Source organism: Pseudoliparis swirei, chromosome 23, assembly GCF_029220125.1.
Source record: "Pseudoliparis swirei isolate HS2019 ecotype Mariana Trench chromosome 23, NWPU_hadal_v1, whole genome shotgun sequence".
NCBI lineage: Eukaryota > Metazoa > Chordata > Actinopteri > Perciformes > Liparidae > Pseudoliparis > Pseudoliparis swirei.
Window position 1 is genome coordinate 24,426,712 of NC_079410.1, and position 25,948 is coordinate 24,452,659.

A 25,948-nucleotide genomic window follows, 5' to 3' on the forward strand; every position below is an offset into this window, starting at 1 on the left:
TTATTAGTGACATATACAAATAGTTTCTCCTCAGATGACCTCTGCATGGCGTCCTTTTATATACGGATTAGAGAAATAGCAAACCTGCTCTTTTGTCTCTTTAACCCTCCGTAACAACTCCATCTTCTCCTTCGACGTCCCAAAGCACCCAAGAGCAAAGCACACTCTGCAACTTATCTCATTTACTCTGCTTCTCCAAGTCAGCGTCGGTTTTCTCCCCTCCACCTCCAAGAAACATGTTCTATTATTCATCAAATGGAGCTTTAAGCACCTCTATCTTCCTGTGACACAAGTGCAAAACAAGAGATCTCTGGCTCTTTAATGCCGATTCTTCTCATCCGGGAGCAGAATTTGTGGATCATTCAAATAAAACACAACCACAAGTTACAGAAAATGGATTCTTTGGCTCTGAGCAGAGGAAAAAGAAAGAGTGGAAGGGAAGGCAGGTCGGAGAAGCTGTTCCTGGATGGATGGAACCTGCAAACATGCTGCCACTAAAATCACATCATTTGCTTTAATTCTGATGAAGATAGATGATAGATAGATAGATATATACTTTATTACAGTTTTTCTCGATTGCTTAAACACATTTTTTGAAAGCATGTCTCGTTTTCTCAAAACTCTAAACGCAAATCCCAAAACCACTCACACAAAATGCAAAACCCTTTATATCTCCTGCAAAATGCAACTTTGCTTTCAAAACAGTGTTATGTCACCTCAGAAGGGTATTTTGTTTTCAAATGACAAACACAGCCCATTATATGAGTAGACATTCTAAGCATCGATTGAACACTGATGTGCTCAATGGAAAACACGACTATGAAATGGGAAAATAACAGTATGAAGGCCTTATCAGGAGCATTATGACTTTTCATGTCCAGTGGTACTGTACGCTTTCTCCTGTTGTAAAATATTGTAAATGTATAGTGTTTTAACTCAAAATATAAAACAACACACAAATATACAACAAAAATATGTCTTTCTTTTTTATAATTGTTTCACAGAATAAACAATAGAAAATAGACCACAACAGTCAACAAAAAAAGAAAAAAAAGTTTAAATAAAAAAGGACGAAAAAAATGTATCTTCGTCCTGTTGTTGTTTCCTGTCTGGCCACAGGACCTCATCAACATCCTCCTCCTCTTCCTCCTCCTCATCCTCTTACACTTACTCCTCTGCCTCTCTAGTCTCCTCTACCTTCCATGTTTTCATCCATTCTTCTTCAAATCAGGAGGTCACCTGTGGCCCTTATATTGCTAAAGCCTTGATTCCAAATTGCACAACAGCCATGAAAATGGAAGTTTTGCCAATTGAATAGCAGTGTGTTCTGTATAAACTCAAGGAGGTTTTGGCATTGATGAAGTGTGCAAAGTAGAGAGGATGGTGTTTAGTGTTTTGAAGAAAGTGTGGCTAACAATTGAAATCTGTGTTTAAAGCAGATACTTGTGTGTTGTATTTTGAAGAAAGTGTGGCTAACAATTGAAATCTGTGTCTAAAGCAGATACTTGTGCTTATAGTTTAGCAGACTTGGTTTAGGGAGTTGGCACATGAGTTACAGATTGTGGTCATTGTGTTATAAGTTCCAGTTTTTGTGTGTAATCAATCGAGAAAAACTGTAATCCCCAAGGGGAAATTTGTCGTCACAGTAGCAGCACCAATAAACTAAACACACGAGAATAAAATATAAATATAAAAAACAGGGATGAAGATATAGATGTGTACAAGTAAAATATAAAATACAAAATGAAGTATATATATGTATATAAATCAAATGAAACATATATGTATATATACACACACACAAACAAATATAATACAATGACTGTGCCAAGTATACAAAGTAAAATATAAAATACAAAATAAAATATATATGTATATATATATACAGGACTGTCTCAGAAAATTAGAATATTGTGATGAAGTTCTTTATTTTCATGCATTCTGGATTCCAAATCAACTGAAATATTGCAAGCCTTTTATTCTGATTTATTGCTGATTATGGCTTACAGTTTAAGAAAACTCAAATATCCTATCTCTAAATATTAGAATATCATGAAAAAGTATACTAGTAGGGTATTAAACAAATCACTTGAATTGTCTAATTAACTCAAACACCTGCAAGGGTTTCCTGAGCCTTGACAAACACTCAGCTGTTATAAAAAAAATTTTTACTTGGTCTGAGGAAATATTAAAATTTTATGAGATAGGATTTTAGAGTTTTCTTAAGCTGTAAGCCATAATCAGCAATATTAAAAGAATAAAAGGCTTGCAATATTTCAGTTGATTTGTAATGAATCCAGAATGCATGACATTTTTGTTTTTTTAATTGCATTACAGAAAATAAAGAACTTTATCACAATATTCTAATTTTCTGAGACAGTCCTGTATATACACAACATATATGCATACACAAATATAATACTAATGACTGCAGTGTAAAATTAACTTAAATATAGACAGAGTGTGCAAAATGCAAAGTGTGTGTATGTGTGTAGTGTAAATGAATGTGTGAAGTGCAGATCAACATAGTGTAAATATGAATGTGAATGAAAACGTGTCTTCCTGTGGCCGTGGTGCTCAATGTGACGATACAGGCTCATGTATGAATGTGCAGCTACTCATCACAAAGAGGCTTTTTCATCTGTGTGGGTATGAAAGTGACACATCGGACAACTGCTAACAACAACTAAAGGTTTTCTTGATCTACAATCGAAGCTGCACACAGCATGTCTCCATGTGAACACATTATTTATTTGACTAAAATTAGATTCAGAGATGCTGAAAGCATGCAGATAATTAGAAAAAAAACTAAATGACCAAAGAATTCTTCTCAAGTTGGAGCACTTTCATTCTCAGCTTGAGTGGTGTGACCTTTTTTTAAGGCTGATTCACTGGGCTTTTGAGTAATGTGCTTTTAAATATAGTAATGGCAGTTTATTTCGAGCGCAGCACTCCGGGGAGAGTTATCACAATGGCCTCATTTTGCTTGAGTGGGATGGCGATCTTTTAGTGCAGGACTGTCAACTTATGTTTTTCTCTCCCTCGTTCTGTCTGTCGGTTGGTTATCTGATGTTCTTGTTGCTATATTTACATAGCTCTGATAAAAGCATAATTTTAGCCCATAACAGTGCATGAAAGCAATACTTAAAAATGTAGGTCAAATAGGGACAAAATTGAATTAGGTAGAACGGGCCTGCTAACTCTAAAAAGGCAGCAGAGCAACAAGACATGCAATCAGCCATTAAAGTTTACACTCAGCACTTTAGCGACTGACCTTTTCAGGATAAGATATTAGCTGTTCCCTCTTCTTTTTGGTGTGTACAATTTACTGTAGAAACTGGATAAGATTTTGGATTATTTGCATATTAAACCATACTAAATATACATTTGTGGTCTTTAAGTATTAATGTATACAGTAATCTAAATGAGATGTTTGGGTTTAATGCAGTTTATTTTTTATTTTGGACGGCGATACATTCAGATTTAGTTGTATGTATATAAATATTATTCGATAATTGTGAACATTATCATTTTTTGCATTCAATACTTTTTTCTAACCTCAAATTGAAATAGAAAACAGGGTTAATGGTTAACATGCACACAATCCGCCACATGTAATTTCTTTAAATATGAAATAGTAAGTTGCCAGCCTCATCTTTTTAAGTACACTACATAGGCCCTCATACTCAATATACATTAATAACTTCCGGGAATGTTTTTGAAGTAAACTAGAAGTGGAGTGTGTCATATAAGGTTCCCATTTTAATTTTGACAATATTACAGAATGTGCTTGGATTGGACTCTTCTGAAATCTCAGACAAAACACACACTTGACGTTAAGCAAAAAGAGATTATTGAAAAGAAAATCTGGATAGTATATTAATTAGAGCCCATATAGGTGTGTCATTCAACAACAACAAAACATATATATATATATTTTGAATATATTTTTCAAGTCACACGTATGTCATGGATTGTTCTAAACTAAGCCAGTAAAAACACATATTTCCCAACACATTATACAACCAATATTTTCCAAACGTTAAAGGTCACGTTTGAGGACTGTATGTGTTGATTTGACTGGGCAATCCCGAATGTCTCCGGGAATTGCCGAAACCCGCGGTGTCTTCTGGGAAACTCCTAACTCGACAAACCGCCATCTTTCTTTTTAGAGAGTTAGCAGGGCAAAAAAACAACCAGTTTTGAATGATAATTTCTCCAAAGCAGAATCGTTGAAGAACTTCCTCTTGATCAGTTATTGTTAATAATAAGTTTGAACAATTGCGGGCGGAACGGAATTCCAGATATTGCCCACATATCAGTCACAAGACACAGTGGTTTGGGGTAAGCGCTCTACTACCGCTAGTGGAGGTGGGTACCATGGGCCGCTCTCGGAGCCGCAGCTCGTCCAGGTCTAAACACTCCAAAAGCAGCAAGCACAGCAAGAAACGGAGCCGCTCTCGATCCAAAGACAGGGAGCGGTCCAAGAAGCGGTCCAAGTCCCGAGAATCCAAAAGGAACCGTCGCCGAGAGTCTCGTTCCCGTTCCCGTTCCGCCACAGCCACGGCGCGCAGGGAGCGAGCAGCCACGCCGCCGGAGCGCATCGACATCTTCGGCAGGACTCTGAGCAAGAGGAACGCTCTGGACGAGAAGCAGAGGAAGGAGGAGGAGGAACGAAGGGTCGAGATGGAAAGACAGAGGAAGATGTGAGTTCATTTCATCAACCTACTTTGGACTCGGTGTTGCATAACGCTGCATATGTTCAAGCGCAGTATGTGCTAAGCTAAATGCTAGGCTAGTTGCGTAGCTGGCGTTAGCTCTGCACACTAGCGAGCTAGCCGCCAAGGCATGCTATGCTAACGTCAGCTCCACAGGTCCACTGCGGGGCCAGCTCGCCTCTACAGCTCTATCGTACCTTCAGTTTTAGTTTAATTATGAAGCCATTTAGATTTTAAATAGCTGGTAGGTTTTATTAATCGCAAATTATGATATTTAGTTCGTACAAGGGAGAGGGAGTGACTACTTTGAAAACACAAGAACAATAGTTATCTTTCCTGCTTTTCTGTCCATCTGTTATTGTCATAGACCGTCACTGTATTCCACATATGTTCGACTCATACGCACAGTTAACGGGCAGGGGGCTCGTTGAGGCAGCGGCTCACCGGCCCGGTGGCCTGCAGGTACACACTGCTGTCAGCCTCGTGGTCCTTCAGACTCCTGGAGCGTCCGGAGCCCGCAGAGTCTGCGCTGTGTGCTCTCCTGCTGACCCTGGTGGAGGACATGTTATGAAGTGAGGGGAAGGCTGTTCCTGAGATGAACTGTGCAGTCTGCTCACACACTGGAGTGCCTTCCTGTCCTGGGCAGTGCAGTTACATACCACCTGTGATTACGGTCTCCATCGTACATCTAGAGAAGTTGCTGAGATTGACAACTTTCCTACAGTCGCTGTTGGGCCTTCTGTAATGCTCTGCAGTGCACTGTGTGACCAGGTGAGGTTCTCGATGATGTGAGTTCCGGAGAATGTTCATCCTTTCCACCTCTCACCTACGTGAAGTGGTGTATTGCCTGTGCAGCAGACTCGAAGACGGGCCAATGGCCACCCAGAAGCTCTACAACTGGGTGTATGTTATATATCGCTTTGACAGTTTCATACTGGGGTAATTCATGTCATGAACAACATTTGTAATGTACATCCTAAGAAAAAACGGGAACAAATCCCTGCCATGAATTGAACCCTGAAGGTGTTTTAGTGCTTGTCTGACTAAATATCCAATTAATTCAAATTTTTTAAAGACTCATCACTCGCAAAACAACTGTTTTCCTATGCATCCCATATTCATCTCATGTTTTTGTACATAGACATGACAGTTCAAATATTCTCAACTTCTCAATGGTGCACTTCGCCCAGACAGCCAATCAATGAAAGCCATGGCGGGCCTTACCACTTCCTTCCCATTTGGATGCCGGTAGAAATGGCCTGGCTGGCTCTGCAGTTAGCTGTTGGACAATGAGGGGGGGGGGGGGGGGGCAAAGGACACAGACGGACACATATTACATGCTTTATTTTGTTTAGTTGGATGAATGCAAGAAAGCATGCGAGTAGTGGTGCTGCACAGCTTGAGGAACACACTGACATTGAGATATTAGTTCCTGGGGTGTATATATATATATATATATAGGATGTATTATGATATGAAAGAAATGCACAAATATTCAAATATAGAAGTTGAATGCATCAATCTGGTGTACTTTTTAAGTAAAACTGAGCGGCTAGATGAATTTTGTTTGCTGTTGGAATAAATTACATCATAAATATATTGATTGTATCAATACAAATAGATGACGCAGCTAATAAGTCACACTCGCTCCATGTCTGGTTGGGAGCTGGTCTCGTTTACGGCCACAGTGGAAAGAGCTGAGGAGTAATAGTGGAAACGAGTTTGCCTTTCAGCAGGGGCAGTTTTTGTTTGATGCTGTCGGCCCAGAGAGTCACTGGAGGCTGCAGACCGCCTTCATGACCCTGAAGAAACTGGGAAAGACAACCCAAATCATCAGGGAGATTTTTGTCATTGTGTTTATATAATTTAATGGTTTGCATTCAAAGACGATCGAGAGCCGGGGCCCACGGGTCGGTCGCCACCGCAGACACAACGGGGCAACAGGCATACGGCCATACTCTGTGAACTCAGGACTTATTGAGACCTAACCTGAGTTACAGGGAGAGACTTGAGTGATTTTGTTTTTCTTCAGTTTGAAGTAAGTGTGTTATATGATGAGTTTAGGGCTGCAACTAACGATTAGTTTAATAATCGATTAATCTGTCGAATAATTTTTCGATTAATCTGATAGATTAAAAAAAAACAATTTCTAACCCTTATTCAAAAACACAACTTTCAATGAGTGTAAAAGAAGATAAAAAGGGAAGTGATTAGCTTTCATGGTCAGTATAGCACACCTTATTTCTTCAATGGACTATATTCACCATCAGCACTGACATGCCAGCCACCTTTTCTTTAAAGCACCGCCGTGATCGACACACATGATGATGGCGGTCTGTTTATCGTCTGCCGTTAGGTTCTGTCTGTTGGACAGGGAAGCTGCTGCTGCTGCTGGTGGTGTGTGTGAGTGTGTGTGTGTGTGGTAGCCAGAAGCACACACACTTGAGATCTGAGTTGCTGCCTCATACCTGGTAGCCCGATTGTCTTTTCCAGTGCTTCATGGCCACTTGACCAGGTATACAAACGTCAATATCACGACGCAAGCATGGTGGATAAGGACAGGCCTGGTAGAGTCTCTGTTTCAGTGTCTGATTGAATGAAATCAGATTCAGGCAGGGGGGGGTTGCATATTTACAGTTGTGCCACAAGCGGAGTGACGACACACCTCACAGCTCTTCATAGCTTCCCGTTGAGAGTGAAACAAAGAGCAGTAGGTAAACAGGATAGGTGATCAGCATCAAGATACCGAAAGGAGAGCTGAGCTAACCCGACGACCCAGCCGAGTCCTGCCTGATCTCTGGTTGCATGAACATCAGATGGAGGAAGAAAGTCTGACGGCTAACCCAGCAACACATCTGTGGAGCTGTTGCTCCATCGCTGCGGTCCGGGTCTCTGCGTACAGACATCGATGACGCTTGGGGCTCAAACAAAGCTCCATGGACAATGTGTCCTCTATTTTCTTAAAGCATGTCTCGCAGCAGACGGGTGTTCAGTTGGTGCCATTACATTCCTCCTGATGCAAACAAAAAAATGCACTACACAAATGCACTTTGTTTTTCTATTGTAACAAATGCAATAATACTAATATAATTGTGTTTGACAGCCCTCTGTTAATGTGTTAGTGATGATGCATATTCCTTGAACCTTGACCTCTGTCGGCTCCTGTTCCACACTTTTAATTAGCTTCAGCTAAAATGCAGGAACAGACTTCAGGATATCTTTGAGAGCACTGCAGAGGGCACCATGAACACTGTTTAATGAAAAAACGAAAAATAATGTCATGGTTTTTCCTGGGTCAAAATGGGTCTTCGGTGCTCCCCACTGTAATTAGCAGAAATCTATGTAGTTTTTTTTTTCCCCCCATAAATTATGGAAGCAATGCTTGAGGAAATCATTTTGCTAAATTAGATAGGCTAATAGATTGACAATTAGAGATGCACCGATCAGGTTTTTTGGTGCCGATCACTGAAATCAGTATCTGCCGATCCGATAATACCGATCACGGTGTTGATTGAAGCATTCTATTTATTGTGTAGCATTATTGCCTAGGACTATGAGGAAATACATATATAAAGCACCTCAAACATGAAAGAAATTACAGATTTCTTTAAACTTTTAGGACTTTTACTTTGAAAAATTTCCAAATTGATACATTAAAATTGTTTGATTGCTATTGTAGGGGATTTCAGATATGTATGGAACACATCTGCATTATTCATCTCCTGGAACTCTTGGGGAGATCTATATACAGGACTTTTCTTAACATACAAAAGTCTGACTTATCTTTATAAACTCTTCCTTGGTACAGTAAACATGTTTTAATGTTAGCATAATTTAAGCTAAATCTCAGAAACGATCTCTAAAGATACAAAATCAGTTCATTTTTTACTTTTATATGTTCGTGTATGATTTGTCGACATCTTATTTTGAAAAACGGATGTTGTTTCACGTGGTTCTTTCCGCTAACTTTGCAAAATCGGATGTTGTCACATAAATCCTTCCGCTAACGTTTTCAAAACCCTCGCGCGCTCCAGATCGAATGCGTTTACCGTGAACATCAGTCTCTCAGACATGTGAGAGTCGGCTGAGTCGACCCAGAGATTCAACTCGGGGGACGGGGACGCCGCTCGGTGGTGAGGATCCCCTCTGACCTCTCACTCTGCGGTCCTCGCCGGGTGCATCGTCTCCGTTGCGGTGCGCGGCGATTGAAACGTCTGATAGTTTTTCTCGCAGATGTTACGTCATCTGATCGGCCAAGGTTGATCCGCCATTTTGAGAGAGCCGATCAAAACCGATAATGGGAATATTGGCCGATATGGATCGGCGCCGATCAGATCGGTGCATCCCTATATAGTCCAGGTGTATTCGTGCACGTCGGGCTGTTGAGTGACCAGCAGCTGGCCGCTCTGTCCATTCACCTCACAGCTGCGTATTGACCAGACAAGAAGACACGCTTATTAACTCGATTACTATTGATCAAAACAGAACGAGGGTTCGGCTGTAGCCGACTTGAAACATACTATTGAGAACATATTCGCTGACATGCACGTGATGAACACAGTTTTTTTTTTTTTTTTTTTTTCCATCGTGGATTTTTTTTGCCTTAGGCGCTCGGGAAAACGGCGTAGGCGCGCGCCCAAATGTTCTCTATGCAGGAAAAACCCTGAATGTTATTTGGGAGCCACAGAGCTACTGGCGCCTTCTTCTTGTGCTGGGGTGGCCAACCCTTTTGAGTCCTACTGCCAAGAATAGTCAGGTGTGTTTTGGCCACCTCCCAGGTCGGGACGCCCCGAGGCCCAACGGGCTCCAGGACTTGTTCCCTCCCCCGGACATCTGGCCTCGGCCCTTCTCCTGCATCCAAACCGCGAGCTCCTGCGTTTGATGGGGAGTGACCACAGTGGGCCACGACGTCACGGCCCTGCTGGGAGAGGACAGTGGAATGAACTCCACTCCAAAAGTGTCACACTGAGGAAGACACAACGCTGCAGATACGGTGTTCCTGTGCGACTGAAAAACAAATGTGAATCACTCGGCTCCCGGTTGTGTTTGTCTTTGGTCCGAGTCGATCAGCTTCATGATGAATCCTGTTCCTATGAAGCGTCCCTCTTTATGTGGCCTCTCATTCCTCTTTCTTTCTGTTCCTCCAGCCGGCAGCTGGAGGTCGAGGAGAAGCTGATCGAGGAGGAGACGGCACGGCGAGTGGAGGAGCTGGTGGCCAAGCGGGTGGAGGAGGAGCTGGAGAAGCGGAAGGACGAGATCGAGCGGGAGGTGCTCCGACGCGTGGAGGAGGCGAAGCGCATCATGGAGCGGCAGCTGCTGGAGGAGCTGGAGAGGCAACGGCAGGCCGAGTTGGCCACGCAGAAGGCCAGAGAGGTAACGCTCGGTCGTTTGGAACGCAACCCCTCCGTGTCCCACGCCTCCCCCACACCCCATAACCCCTGTGCCCGTCGCCTCCACGGTCACCCGCTCTGACTGCGGCCTCTGGGGAACAGAAGGGGACAATGGAGGTGGAGGCACGGCCCACTCCCCTATTTACTTTTCAGAAGGTAATCTGGCCGCTGCAGGGAGGGGGTATGCAGAGCCTGGAAGTAGCCGTCCTGCAGGGAAAAGAAGTACCTGATGGTTACAAAGCCTTAGTGTCAGTGTCGCTGTTTATATGGAAATGTCTGACTATTTGAAATGTGTGAGAGGAGAAACTGCACATGAACCACTGTGCATGTTCCTCGCTGGGGATCAATGCTACACATTCATAAGAATAATGGCACGTCTCCTACTTCTCAAAAGTATGGCTCCCCAATATCTATTCTTTATGTTCTTGCAGGCTCCTAACAGGCTTTGCACTGAGAGCATTTGGGGTGACGATAGGCTGTTAAACACTTAAAGGTGAAAAGTAAATGTTTCCACCATTTTCCTACCTTGCCAGTGAGAGTTTTGCCATGGCAGAGTTGCATAAGTTCACTGACGTCATTCTTTTTCATCATTTATTTTCCTGGTTCGACTTTGCGTCTTTGTTAATAATATGTAATAAACAGCTCTTTTCCTAAGCATTCTGTTTTCAGTCTCTGTACATCAACGGCTGAAAACGAGTACTCGCCTCTGTTAGGGTAACTCTTGATCATCCAGGCTTTAGTTTATGTTCTAACAACCTTGAAATTGTTGTTGTTATGCAGTTCTGAAAGACTTCAGTTTGTACAAGACCCTTTGGTTTCTTTGTCCCCTTTTGTGTTTTAGAGTAGTGGAATACAACTGTAGACAAGCCCCGCCTCCCTCCACAGGGGGTTGTTTCTGGTCCAGTAATAAGTCGGCCTAGTGACCCTGTCCGGGTCCAGCTTGGTCCTCATGGGGTGAGACGTGTAGTGGACTCACTGGGCCGCTCCTCTCTCTCCGAGTGCCCGGCTCTGTTCACCAGCCAGGCCCCTTCTCTAAGTCAAAGCTCAGCCTTAAATATGAAGACACTTCGGATAGATGCCGACAATCTCATTCCTCTTATGTGGGTGGAGATTTCTCTCGCTCTGACATTTTAAATCTAATTTGATGTGTAGAAATGTTGATGCCATATTCTCTTAATTCACAGACAGTTTGCCCTGTACAGGTTTTCTTTACACCCCCTTTACCTTTCCTAACAACCCTTGTTTTGGCAATCTTCTGTTAGACCTCATCTGCTCTTGGATACAAAATGACGGGCCGCTACATTTCCTGTTTCCTGTTTGACAAGGTTAACTATCTCTGGTCTAACCTTTTTATCTCTTAGCATAGATATCATCTTTTTCTCTAATATTTATTATCTTATACAGTTAAAGAGGCCTTTTCTCTCTCCAAAAACCAATGTACTGTGTTTTGTACTCATGACTTGCTTCTCCCATAGGGTTGCTGCCAAGTTCTATATTGTTATTAGTAAATACATATTTGTGTTTTTTTTTGTTTGTGTTTTTTCAAACACAACTCACCGACTTCCTAACTATCACTTGACCTTAGCCGGCCTGCAGCCTTTCCGCTCCCTGTGACTCTGTCCTGTACTGTAAGTGTCCCGTGGTCCACTTTGTACCGCGAGGCCTTCACCCGGCTCTCGTCTCAGTGGGGATGAGCCGCCGATAAGGAACTAAACAGACCCCGTATAAGTGGGGGGGTGGGCTGCGGCTGCAGGCTCAGGCTAAGCAGTACAGAGATCAGTTATAAAGAGGAATGCCGCAGGCCGAATCCCCCCCGTACCTACCCACCCGCCCCGGGAGCGCTTCTGTCTCTGCAGGGGCCACACAGTCCGGAAGAGACAGTAAATATTCAACCGTTTAATGCCGAATGCTTTCGCCAGTTGTGTAGGTACACAGGCAAGGAAAATGCGTAGGTATACATGCATTGGTGAGCCAAAACTATTCCCTCCTTTATTTGTATCCTTTTTTTTTCTCTTGCTTATGATGATATAAAAAAAATCAGCAATTGTATTTTCTTCTAGATTGAATTGTCTGTCTTCTATTTATGAGTGTGATGAGTGGGTCTCCCCCTTTTTTTGGGAATTCATGTTTAAATTTTAACGTCTTTCACATTAGTTCAGCGAGTGCCTCGATGTGGCGTAGCTTCCATGTTTTCTAGCAGCCGTAAAGGGAGGGGAAAGACATTTGTGGGTCAGTTTTTTTCCTTCTGCTTACTTTATTCTTTTGGCCCCCATTTGTATTTTTTTAAACGATTCAGCATGACTGCAAAGAATACCACACATCGTGGTCATGTGCGAGAGGCTAACCAACTTCTCCGTGGTGTAATGAGTGAGGTGTGTGTGTGTGACAATTAGAAGGCAAGTGTGTGTATGTCCATGAAGTGCTTTGTTTACGGCTGTAACCTTTTTGTGCGCTAACATGGAACCGTGTCACCCGTCTAGGAAGAAGAAAAATCTAAGCGGGAGGAGCTGGAAAAAATCCTCGAGGAGAATAACCGCAAGATCGCCGACGCTCAGGCCAAGCTGGTACGGCCTCTGTGCTGATCCCCTTTCTGTCGGAGTCATAGCCCCCATTCAAATGTTGTTCATCACGTACACAATCACCTAACTATTTATCCTCTTATAAATGTTGTCAAATATCTTGACAACCAAGTTTGTAGAAAATAACACAAGAAAGGGGGCTTGTTTTCTCTTTGTCATATCGATATCCATACATTTTTGGGTTGAACCGTGCTGGTTCTGATCACATCCACTGATGGAATCACTTCTCAACCAGCCTGGTTGAGGTGCTCTTAATGTCACATATGGGTCTTTTAACTCCAACCGGCTTCCACCACAACGTGGCTGAGTCACTTCTCGTGCTTGGCGAGCAGCTCCTCTATCGAGTGGCTCTGACATGATGGGTATCACTCTGCTGCGTTGGCTGGAGAAGTCCAAGTCTGACTCGTTTGGGCCCACGAGGAGGAGATCTTCCAGGGCTGTGAAGCCGACGAGAGACGTTCTGACCCTGTTCTTTCTGCCGCCCGTTTGCTTTTGACAGGCCGAGGAGCAGTTGCGCATTGTAGAGGAGCAGAGAAAGATTCACGAGGAGCGCATGAAGCTGGACCAGGACCGTCAAAAGCAGCAGAAGGAGGAGCAGAAAATCATCCTGGGCAAGGGCAAGTCCAGGCCCAAGCTGTCCTTCTCCCTCAAGGCCACCGAATGAGACTGCTCCCCCCTGGTCCTCGTGTCCCGCCCCGCCTTCACCCCCAGCCCGCCCTCCTCCATCAATCTGCCCCACTCCTCCTCTGAGGAACGCTCGCTTCGTTTTGGAAGTGCTGAAGGAAGACCGAGGAAAGGGGCTCAGCCTGCTGTGTGAACTTGCTCTTCCCTGTGAAAGGCCCACTTCGTTTCCCCCCTCTCTCCCTCTCTCCCTCTGCACAGACCAACCGTGTGCTTTTTTTTCTTTTTCTCACCGGTTTCATTTCTATTTTTAGGGAACTCAAACTTTTGATGTAGAATGCTTTAACATGTCCCTTTCCCCGAACGTCTTAACTCTGGTGTAACATCGAGCAATGTGTGCGCCTGCGCTCTTCTGACATGTCGTCACAGCCAGCCGACGACAAGAGAACATCAGTCCCCGATGGAGCAGAGTGTGTGTGACTGTCTAGTTCAGTCCTCTGTAAAGGTTCATGCGTGGCTTGGGAGTCGGCCTGTGGTTTTCCTGTCATCATTTTTTAAAGTTCTCCTATCGGCCAGCCTATAAAAGCATAGTTAACTTCCCGTCCAGCTGACAGGTTTGTGTCTTCCACCTCCACGGCTTCCTTTGCCCATGAGCTCTGTTCACCGTGTAAATCTACAGCTACTGTTCGCTCTGCTTCAGCTCTGTCTGCCATGTATATATTTTTTTCTAAATGACAGCAGCATGTTTCGCTGAAGGGAAATGTGAAGCTCGGTTTGATTCGAGGTTGCTGCGGTGCAGGAGAACTCGGCCATGACTCCCAAGCCGCCCGTGACGACCTGGAGCCTCCGACAGGATGTGTGTGGGGCCTGGGGGGTAGAGGAGGAGGAGAGAGGACATTTCCTGTATGATGTAATTTTATTAGCCTTGCTGTGATGTGCTGACTCCCACAGTTAACAAAAAGTCCCAGTCATGGTGAGCACCCAGCCATCCAGCCCGTGTTGTCCCGGTTTAGTTGTAGTAAGTGAACTTGGCAAGGCGCCCGATTGGTAAGTCTTGATTCGTTTAGGTTGGACAAGTTCAGGTAAGCAGAGGTCAGCAGCACTGAGAATGAGCGTGTGTGTTGGTGTGTTTGTGGTTGTGAGTTACAGGCAGGCTGACCTCAGGTGGGTATACTGACTTTTTGTTGTGTTGTGGGATTTTGAATTTGTCATGTGATTTCCCCCCAATTGTTAAGGGGCTGAACAGTTCAATAAAACAATCCATTGAATGCCTCCACTGATGACTTGTGGTATGTTTACAACACTGTGTGTGTCTCTTTAAGAGGAACTCCTCCCAAAACTGTTTCCTAGGCTGGACTTGCATTGGGCTTTAATCAGAGCTCCAGATCGGTGTTGCATGTCCCCGGGGCGCTTCGGCCATTTGAGATTATAGTTCGTGAGACTGGATTTGAATGGCTACCTGCCGAGGTGTGTCATTATTATTCACATCAAATCACCACGTTAACGCCACCTTTTTGACCATTTCCCGTCATTTAGAATCTTCAGTTCGAGACGGTGATCGTGACTAACCTCGTTCACTGGGCGCTGCGGGCGGGTTGAACGTCCACGTTCATCTGCATGTTTTACTCTGATGTCAAACTGTTAGAGGAGTTCAGCAGCCGCCAGATGAGCTGTGATCGAGGCTCCGAGCGGCGGGGCCTCCAGGGTATTGAGCAACACGGACCGCCACCAACATGCCTCCAAGAACACCATCCAGACCAATCAGGGTGCCTTTTGCTTTTCAAACCCATCGTCAGCATGGTTTCTATTTTTGTTTAATGGTAATATGAACTATGAATCTACATTAAAAGAATCATTCTTATTTTCTCTTTTAACCTATACAAATATGCAATAATTGCTTGGTAATATTTACGTGTCTGAGGTCACACTAGTGTGTCCTTGGGTCCAGGGGCGGACTGGCCATAGTGGCCGGCCCATCTCCGTCATCAACCGGCCCTCCCTCTGACTTGCGCGGCCCCGGCTAAATTCTATGCTTTACAGAACACGTTAAATTACTCTAACACCTAAAGTCACTGACTCACCCAGCGCGCAACACTACTGATCGCGAGCTGTATTCACACTCATGGTTTGGATGTTGCTGTCAGGTTTTCAGAGCTTTCAGGATATTCTGCCTGCATTTTAATCCAGAGTTGAAAAGTACGTTTAAGTTTCATGTTTGTGGTAAAGTTATCACGTAGCCTCTTGACATGTGTCAAGAGTAAGAGGCTCAGACAAACAGACGGATGTATCCGGTCATTTTTCAAAATAAAACACATTTCTGGCCTTGATATATATTTTTTTCATTCTTTCTTTGCTGCCCGGTACCAAGCGTCACTCGCTCGCAGACAAAGCCGTTTTTGAGCGTGATTCGACAGCATGGCACCAACACGTAAATCCTTTAAAGGTGGAGCTGAAAAGCTCCGGGAGAAAAAGAAGTGTCGGCAGGAAGGTGCCTCAAAATATTTAAAAATCTCTGATTTATTTGGAAAACCACCGACTTTGAAATTGGCGGAGCCACATGTTCTTAAAAACAACATATGATGTAATTTCTTTGTAATCGTCCAAAATAATGTTCTGGGTATGGGTATATCAACGCGTCGTGTATTGAGTGGGCCGGTCGGACAGGAACTCCCGGGCCACTTTCCCCCCCAGTCCGCCCCTGCTTGGGTCCATCATAACCGGTCGCATTATATTATCCGGAAACACTTTGTTATAAACCAATGAAGAGGCGTGATGCCTGAATATTGTTTTGGGATGAATTAATAAATTATTATTAATAAACGGACTAAGTGTTCAGCCGGACCAGCGACACTGCTCTGTATTGTCTGTGTGCTTATCTTATGAGTAAGTGTGTGAAGTTGCCTGAGTGGAGGGTCGCGCGGCGCAGTCCAACAGAGCCGGAGAGATCCTCCCTCCCCTGGACACCCGGCTCGGCCCGGCTCGGCTCGGCCGCTCGGGGAGAATTATAACCTGAATGAGTGGGGGCAACAAAAGAGCCGTTTACCTTTGCTTGTTAAAATACAGAAGGTTAAAACGAATAACTATATGTTGAATGGCTAATTCGGAACTTATTGCTTTTATTATTATAATAATTATGTACGTACTATTGACCGTTACTTTATTCAAACTACCAGCCTCCTGAAGGACATGCGGTGGTTTAAAGGCGCGGGAGCGTTCCTCTCCAGGCGCGCGCCGCCGGTGGAGCTGTGTTCAGTTCTCATTCTCACTAAACAGACACATGAATGCTGCAGGAGCTCCACGCAGCAGCAGCCTGGCGACCGGAACACGCGCGTGGGGAGTTTACGGTGAGAATAAAGAGAAGATTACAAATGCATTGAGTGCGTTTGTTTGTTTTACAAAGAAAACTCAATTAGCAAGTCCCAACCCACAATAAACTATTTACAAATTTTACATACATATTGTGTGGTGATTGTTCTACTAAACGTGTAGTAATCAGAGAGCCGCGCGCCAGTCCCGTTAATCGAATTGGCACATTCCTTAACCGGGTTAGAGGAGCGGGTCGTTCACGCTGCTGCAATAAACACGCCGTCTGTGGTGAAAGCCGTCGCTCCTCTGTGTGTTTATTCCAGGGCCGGAAATGGGAGAGTGGGGTCGGGCTCCTCACTTCTCTGCCCGGTGCTCTCCGCGCGGCCCGCGGAGCAAACGGCCGCTCCGAGGCGGCAGGAACGCGCCTGATCAAATTAAGTGGTTCCGACGTGTCAACGCTTCACACGTGACATCCGGGTCTCTGTGATCTGCTGCCGGAGGTGTGGGGCTGTTTACTCCTCTAATTAGAGCCACAGACAACACCCACTGCGTCTGCGCAACACGTCAATGTGAGCCGTTTCAATTAGGCTTCGAATTCACTTTAAAATGTGTTGACATAACGTTTTAATAATTCAGGAAGCGATGATACACACACGTGAATATTAAGAACGGAATGATTGTGTTGGTCAGTGAGAGTCCAGTAACAAAATAATACAAATGAAAACTTCTTAAAAGTTCCCACACATTTTAACACTTTCACATTTATACAGCCTCGATGTCAGGAACCATTTAAATGAAATTAAATTAAGTTTATTTTATATAGCCTGTTCTCACACATTACAAATGTGCCTCAGTGGGCTTTACAATCTGTAAATAGACATCCCTGACCTTTGACCTCACATCGGAGCAGGAACAACTCCCAAGAAATAGAAATAACACTTTCAGGGAGAAAAAAAGAAGATAAGAACCCTTGAGGAGAGAACAGAGGAGGATCCCTCTCCAGGATGGACAGAAGAACAGATGTCATGTGACCAGAAGGAATCATTACAGAGTTACAACACATTAAATGAGTATGACAGAGTGCCGCCGCTCCCATAACGCGCACTCCGCTATGCGGAGGGCACCAAGTCCTGAGGGGGCACCAGAAAATAGGCAACTAAAAAAAACATCACAGTTATAATAATTATAATGCCGATATTATTTCAGTATAGAAATATTGGGCACCTTTTAGGCATGTATATCACAAAACAGGAAGAACAAGAGATATATTTAATTGCTCAAAAAAAGTTACGTTGGTGATGTCATTTGGATGCAGGATGAAACATAACTGGATCGTGTGTGACTCTTTCTGTCTCTGATTTTCCGCTAGTGGGAGCTCTTGTCTTTCGAAAGAAGTCGGAGCCTCACCTGAGACGTCCCTGTGTGCGCGCGCGCGTGTGTGTGTGTGTGTGTGTGTGTGTGTGTGTGTGTGTGTGTGTGTGTGTGTGTGTGTGTGTGTGTGTGTGTGTGTGTGAGCCTCATGCCATTGTTGTTTTTCATTATGGGCCATCCACACCCACTAGTGCGCGTTCCTCGTGGACTGAGAGCCACAACAACAGATTGTTATACATGTGAGAGGTGACAGGCTCGTGTGATCGCCGATGGTTTAATTCCAGTGGATTTCGCTTTTATTATCATGTGATGTATTGTTTGACTCAGTAGATCGATCTATATCACGTATGATACTTGTGTTGTGTCCCGATTAGACCAACACGACAGGACTCGGGTCCAGGTCTGATTCCTCGCCCTGCTGCCTCTCCACAAAAGCAGCTTTGCTCACCAGTCGACTGAACCAGTTGCCCCCGTTGACTGACAGCAGAGAGCCTCTGACTTCCCCGGGACCAATCAGCGGCGGCGGTGGGCGGGGACTGGGCAAAACCAGCTCTACCAAATTCCCAGTCGCTGTCCCTTGCAGTTACTTCCCTAGCAGGTTTCGGAGCAGCACTGGGGCATCCCTACGCGGTCCGCGGGGTTCGGGACGGATCTGCAGCATTCAGCCGCAGCACTTGTTGGGGACCTCTAGTATGAGAACTTCCATTCCAGCTCCTTTGATTTCCTTCATTCTCATATGTAATCATTTTATTCATTTTGACCATCCGACCTCATTGTTTCGTCCGTCTCATTGTCCTGCTGTCACCCACAGTTTGTTGCTCTTCACCACGGTCTGAAAGGGGAATACCTCACCGCTCCACCAGCAGCCATCACTGTCCTCCTCCTCCACCTCCTCCTCCTCCTCACTGCTCCTGCTCTGGATGTTGCCGTGCGTTGCTGGACTATAACGCAGGGGGATTTATTGTGCAGCCCGGCGCACAGCGGACACCGCCCGCCAGTTGTTTGTTTCTGAGGGATGTATGCGCGCGGGGTGACTGCGCTCTGACCGGGGAGCTCCGCCGCCGCTGTCCGCTGAATGAACTGCTGCCGCGCGCCTTCCTGGAGCAGGTCTCTCATCTGGAGATGCTCTCGTACGTCTGACTGGGGTTTGTGGTCCGTTCGCATCCCCACTGGATCCGGATATACGCTGAAGAAATTGCCGCGGTCAGCCTTTTCGGGAGTGCTTGTCCTCTGATTTTTTTTTCTGGACATATTTGGTTATTTTGAGGAGGATTGTGCACGAACCGGAGGCGCGCAGGCTAACCATGGGGGACTCGATGTGGAGATATTATTTCGGAGTTTTAATTATTGCCTTCGAAGTGGACTTGTGCAGGGCGCTCATCCTGGAGTCCATCTACTGGAACACAACAAATACCAAGTAAGTGGAACACAAGCCGCCGGCCCGCGCGGCGCTGTGCGTGTGGCGACGATTTCATGCCAGACTCCGTTGATACAATCCAACAATTTAATGTTGGCTTGCTGGCCGCCCGGGACTGAGGCTCTATGCGTAAAATAGCGCGAGTTAACATGAAGTATTTATTTCAACAGAACCAACTTTTCATTTCCAAATATATTGAGTGTAACGCAGGAGCACGCAGAGCAGCGCGGGATTTAAAATGTCCACGACCGAACACTGCGGGCTCTGTTGGAAGCACGTCGCCGAAGTCATATTTTGTGAAATATAAATTGAGTTTACAGTTGAGCATATGCATGCCGAGTTTCCCAAAGAACCGACATGATCCTAAAGCCCCTACATCGATGTGCTTTCAACACAACGTTCTGGGACTGAGTTTGGGTTGTATGACTGAAGTGTCGGGGTTACGACGCACACGGTAATGTGTCTCACACGTAGAGCCATCACCCACAACACCTGTCTTCGGGGAAGAGGCTGCATTTAGTGCCGCTCATTGCTTTACTGCTTAACTGGTTTACTGGGTCGCCGTTGGGGATATTTACGCGCGGCCTCAGTTCGGTGCTTCTTTTGAAGGAATGGGATCGTTCTGGTGGTTTGAAGTCAATTCGTCAATTTGAAGGTTACTTTACGGCTTCGCTTCCTCCGTCAATAATAACTCCGATAGGCGCATTATAATTCATATCTGACTGTAACAGGTCCGAATCAATTAATACAAGGGCAGACCTTTGAAACGGCATTGATCTTATGAGCAGGCCCGTTCTTTCCCTCGTAATTATAGTTTCCATGTCATGTAATATTGGACCTTATTGCGACACTGAAGACCGCATTAATAAGAGAAGTCGTCGCTCCGTCCGACATGACGGCTCCACGGAGCCGCCGGGACGCTCCTGCCGGCCGCGGCGCTCTGTGGCCGGGTCACAATACGTGTGGAAATAATGAAATAATAATCAACTGAGCAACGAGCCTCATTCGAGGGCGGATTTCCCTGTAAATACATTAAATATGGTTTATGAGACAATAACTTTGAATAGACCGTCGTCCGCCTCCAACCCGCCATTTGCGCCCGACAGAAGCCTGCGTGTGACGCGCTGCCGTCGGGTGTGTGACTAGGATGCCCACGCAGTACACTATGTGTACGGTGTTTTTATTGTGTAAATAGTGCATTAATGCTCATTATTATGAACTGAGGTGGACACACACTGGCCTAATACACGGACAGATATATGTTCATCTTCCTGCGGGTTTGTGAATCACATTCACCAATCTCATAAATGAGGCAGGGCATTTCCAAATATTCATTTACAGACCAAGAAAGGCAGATAGTTCTCTGCAAATAAAAAGGTGTCCTTCTCTTCCACACCCCGGTCTCAGCCCGGCGGGGGGCGCCCCTCTTTGTGGCCGTTTGGTCACGGTCAGACTTTAACCCGCTCAATAATGCAGCAGCTCGTGTATATCTATGTATGTATTTATAAAATGTGTATATATATATATATATATAAATGTATATAAATGTATATATACATGTACATATATATATAATTACATATACATATATGCATGTATATGTGTGTATATATACATAAATATGTGTATATATGTATATATATATAAATGTATATACACAAATACATATATATATATATATATATATAAATGTATATGTGTGTATATATACATGTATATATATTTATATATATACATATATGTGTATATATTTATATAGATATACACATATATATATATATATTTATATTCACACATATATATAAATATATATATATATATAAATATATATATATATATATATATCAATTCATAAAATACCCATAATTGAGACGTAATGGCTGTCTAACAGGTGTGTTTTGCTCCATGTGTCCGAGGGTAACTTTCAGTGCAGCACTTGGTTCTGAGAGAGGAGTCTAGATGTGTGAGCCCGGACCGTAGTCTGGATGTGTGAGGCCTGTCCGTATAGTCTGGATGTGTGAGGCCTGTCCGTAGTCTGGATGTGTGAGGCCTGTCCGTAGTTTGGATGTGTGAGGCTTGACCGTAGTCTGGATGTGTGAGCCCGGTCCGTAGTCTGGATGTGTGAGGCCTGTCCGTATAGTCTGGATGTGTGAGGCCTGTCCGTATAGTCTGGATGTGTCAGGCCTGTCCGTATAGTCTGGATGTGTGAGTCCTGTCCGTATAGTCTGGATGTGTGAGGCCTGTCCGTATAGTCTGGATGTGTGAGGCCTGTCCGTATAGTCTGGATGTGTGAGGCCTGTCCGTATAGTCTGGATGTGTGAGGCCTGTCCGTATAGTCTGGATGTGTGAGGCCTGTCTGTATAGTCTGGATGTGTGAGTCCTGTCCGTATAGTCTGGATGTGTGAGGCCTGTCCGTATAGTCTGGATGTGTGAGGCCTGTCCGTATAGTCTGGATGTGTGAGGCCTGTCTGTATAGTCTGGATGTGTGAGGCCTGTCCGTATAGTCTGGATGTGTGAGGCCTCTCCGTATAGTCTGGATGTGTGAGGCCTGTCTGGAGGCTGGATGTGTGAGGCCTGTGTGGAGGCTGGATGTGTGAGGCCGGTCCGGTGTTCTATATGCAGCACCCCGGCCTTCAGGCCTCTTCACTGCCATCTGCAACCCAACGCGTGTGGATCCAGACTGTGAAACCTGATGAGCACTCATTTGTACTTTGACCCCATGCCTCTGCATGAGGTCAAAGTACTGAGGAGCAGACAGGAACAGGTTAACTCCTGTATCCAGCCCCATCCGCACTGTGCTGCTGTTCCCGATGAGCGATGTCATGACTGTTATCTGCCATTTAATGACCTCGGGCTTCGTGAGAGGGATGGAGATGGTTAAAGCACGAGCGGTTCCAGGAGAAGATCACTGGGAGTGTGTTTGTTTGTATATATTTTCAAAAATGCTTTCCTCCTAGAATATTCTCCCTCTTGGAGCTGTGGCTCCTGCAACTGAGAACGCTGTTTCACTTTGGACGTTCAGAAGAGAGGACAGAACCAACAGAAGAATAGATGCGTGCGCCTCAGAGCGAGGAGGCCTCGGGCGGCCACAGCGGCGGCATTCCGCCGAATTAGTGTGTGCATGTGCGCATTCTTTGCGGTCCGTCTGTTGGAGTTCAGAGGTAACAGGCCAGAGAGTGATATCATTGGTCGCACCGGTTCTGTGAGGTTCCTCTTTGATTTGAGAGCACGGCGAGAACAAGAACTCGGGTTTGTGGTTCAAGTTCTCCACATGTGGGACATTTCACATCAAGACCTCTTCCTGTGGTCCTCATCGTCCTGATTGCTCACAGTTTGAGATCAGGGTGGAAGCCACGCCTCTCCCTTTACACACAGCCAACGTCCGATAAGTCACGTCTCCGTGAGGCTGTTATCCCTTTTCACATGGCGTTGAAGTCCTCGTGCCTGCGTGCCACATCTTCCTCCTGGTAACAGTGGAACCCCAACGGGTGAACATCTCTACATTCAGCAGGTCAGCCGTGTGCTGACCAGCCCAAGTGGTCCCGGCCTCTGCGTCTCTCTTTCAGTCGGTGTTCGTCCTCTTTGACGATTTAAGGATGAATGTTGGACATGTGAAGGCTGTGGGCCGGTCTTTGTGTGTGTAGGCCGGGGGAGAAGATAAAGAAACAGCTCGGCCGTCTGAGTGTGTGTGCGCCTATAAAAAAGGTCCCACAGGGCCCCGTTGTGTCCATTAAACTTCATTGTTGTCCGCTCTTCTACTTTACTGGCCTCATGCGTGAACCTACGACGAAGAAAAACAACAAGAGAATGACCCCGCCACCTCCCCCCCCCCCCCATCTCAGCATCACATCACACACACCTCCTTCTTGTGGTAATCCATTTTGTCGTTGCGAGGGAGAAACAAAAGAGAGGCCTGCTTTACATGGTTTATGTAAAAGGAGCGCTCCCTCTCCTCCACTGCAGTTCATTAAGAGATTACATAGAAGCCCAAAGGCCCCTTGTGACCGGGCAGTGACGGGGGCACCTCTGTGGGTCCTCTTTTGTGAATGCCGGGGGGGGGGAGGGGTTCCATCATGAATGACTGACGAGGCCTTGTGCCCAATGTCGCGACGAAGCCCTCCCTCTCCTCCGACTCGCCCTCCTTCCATCACCCCCGCAGTGCCTCTAATTCTGCCCTTTCTCTCTGGAGCCGAGCGAGAGGAGCTCAGTGGCTTTAATTCAGCTCCATCGATCGGCCCGCACGGCGAGGGAGGAACAGGAAGAGGAGGAAGTGAAATCCTGCCGGGTTGGACACAGAGTTCACACTCTGGGGTTACAGAGGTTGACGCTGCTTTTAAATGATTACTGCCAAGAGAAAAAGTAGATGATTCATATTTTGTAATAAAAGAAGAGAGAGAGAGTGAAAGGAGTGAAATAGAGAGGGAGAGAAGAGAGCGAAGGGGCCTCTCGGGGCGCGGAGGGTAATTACGTCTCGGCCCGCTCAGAACTCACAGGCCTGGATTACAGGATGAAAGGTGGGGCCGAGGGCAGACAGAACCAGAGAGGGGGGGGGGGTAAAGAGCCCCGTCCCCTCGGCCGACAGAGGGCCAAAGTCGGGGCGCCGGGACGAGTCGCGGCTGGATTAACCCTCACTGCCCCGGCTTTGTCCCCCGCCGTAATGAGTCCACGAGGCACCGCAGCTGCAGAGCCAGAGTCAAACAGTTGCTCTTGATCTGCAGTCAATACCCCCCCCCCCTCCAATACCACCCCTCCCCCCTCCAATATCCCTGCTCCAATATCCCCCCTCCCCCATCCACTTGGTTTGCTCATAACTTGGGGACCACAGGAAGAGAACGGAGGGGTGCTCCGCTTTGTGACGCCCTGATACAGCAGCTATTATATGTAGTTATTATATGTATAGTTATTATATGTGTAGTTATTATATGTAGTTATTATATGTAGTTATTATATGTATAGTTATTATATGTATAGTTATTATATGTATAGTTATTACATGTAGTTATTATATGTCTAGTTATTATATGTATAGTTATTATATGTGTAGTTATTATATGTATAGTTATTATATGTGTTATTATATGTATAGTTATTATATGTGTAGTTATTATATGTATAGTTATTATATGTATAGTTATTATATGTAGTTATTATATGTATAGTTATTATATGTATAGTTATTATATGTGTAGTTATTATATGTGTAGTTATTATATGTATAGTTATTATATGTATAGTTATTATATGTGTAGTTATTATATGTGTAGTTATTATATGTATAGTTATTACATGTAGTTATTATATGTAGTTATTATATGTATAGTTATTATATGTATAGTTATTACATATAGTTATTATATGTATAGTTATTACATATAGTTATTATATGTATAGTTATTACATGGAGTTATTACATGTAGTTATTATATGTATAGTTATTACATGTAGTTATTACATGTAGTTATTATATGTATAGTTATTACATGTAGTTATTATATGTATAGTTATTACATGGAGTTATTACATGTAGTTATTGTATGTATATTTATTACATGTAGTTATTATATGTATAGTTATTATATGGAGTTATTATATGTAGTTATTTATTGGTGTTATTATATGGAGTTATTATATGGAGCTATTTTATGTAGTTATTATATGTAGTTATTTTTTGGTATTTTATGTAGTTATTAAATGGAGTTGTGCAGTGACAGGAGGAGGCATGGGACACAGACTGAGAGAGAAACACAAACACACACACAAACAAACACACAGACACTAAAAAAGACCAGAGCAGAGAGAATGACGGGGAGGAGGAGTTATAAAGTTCCCTCCGCCTCAATGTGCTGCGAGATGTTCACATTCACTTCCTCTGGATGACTTCATCTCCGTCAGTGTAAAGCCGTCACGGATTCACAACCCACACCGGGGGGAAGGAAACCGCCCGCTGTCGGGTTCTTGCCATTTCACTATGAATCCACAGTTTTAATAAAATATATTACAATATTTCCAGCTCTGACAGACGTGGAGATTGTGAGGAGAGAGTTCAGCCACCTGTGGGTGCTCTCACCTTCCCACCAAGTCAGAGCAGAGAGGAATGAGCCCACAGGGAGGTGGAGGAGGAGGAGGAGGAGGAGGAGAGAAGCTGAGCAGGAGGGAGGAGGAGGAGAGAAGCTGAGCAGGAGGGAGGTGGAGGTGGAGGAGGAGAGAAGCTGAGCAGGAGGGAGGTGGAGGTGGAGAGAAGCTGAGCAGGAGGGAGGAGGAGGAGGAGAGAAGCTGAGCAGGAGGGAGGAGGAGAGAAGCTGAGCAGGAGGGAGGTGGAGGAGGAGGAGGAGGAGAGAAGCTGAGCAGGAGGGAGGAGGAGAGAAGCTGAGCAGGAGGGAGGAGGAGGAGAGAAGCTGAGCAGGAGGGAGGTGGAGGAGGAGAGAACCTCCCTCTCTCTCTCTCTCTCTCTCTCTCTCTCTCTCTCTCTCTTTCTGCTGGAGGAGACAGACAAACTGGGCTGAGCTGGATTTGAACATTGCTTTCTTAACTTTTTAAAACAAAACA

The 25,948-nt window shown here is 45.0% G+C and overlaps 2 protein-coding genes across 2 annotated transcripts in view; both read left to right on the top strand.

Annotated features, from left to right (window-relative positions):
* Positions 1-3,809: 3,809 nt before the first annotated feature.
* LOC130188052 (arginine and glutamate-rich protein 1-B) lies at positions 3,810-14,584 on the top strand. The gene is made up of 4 exons (XM_056406108.1): positions 3,810-4,706; positions 9,866-10,091; positions 12,589-12,672; positions 13,187-14,584. The coding sequence occupies exons 1-4, from the start codon at positions 4,381-4,383 to the stop codon at positions 13,349-13,351; spliced, it is 801 nt and encodes a 266-aa protein (XP_056262083.1). The 5' UTR covers positions 3,810-4,380; the 3' UTR covers positions 13,352-14,584.
* Positions 14,585-18,201: 3,617 nt separating this feature from the next.
* LOC130189281 (ephrin-B2a-like) overlaps positions 18,202-25,948 on the top strand; it is a 32,764-nt gene continuing 25,017 nt past the window's right edge. Inside the window, exon 1 of the mRNA XM_056408061.1 lies at positions 18,202-19,402. Coding sequence (XP_056264036.1) covers positions 19,290-19,402 — 113 coding nt within the window. The 5' untranslated portion in view covers positions 18,202-19,289. The remainder of the gene's footprint in view (positions 19,403-25,948) is intronic.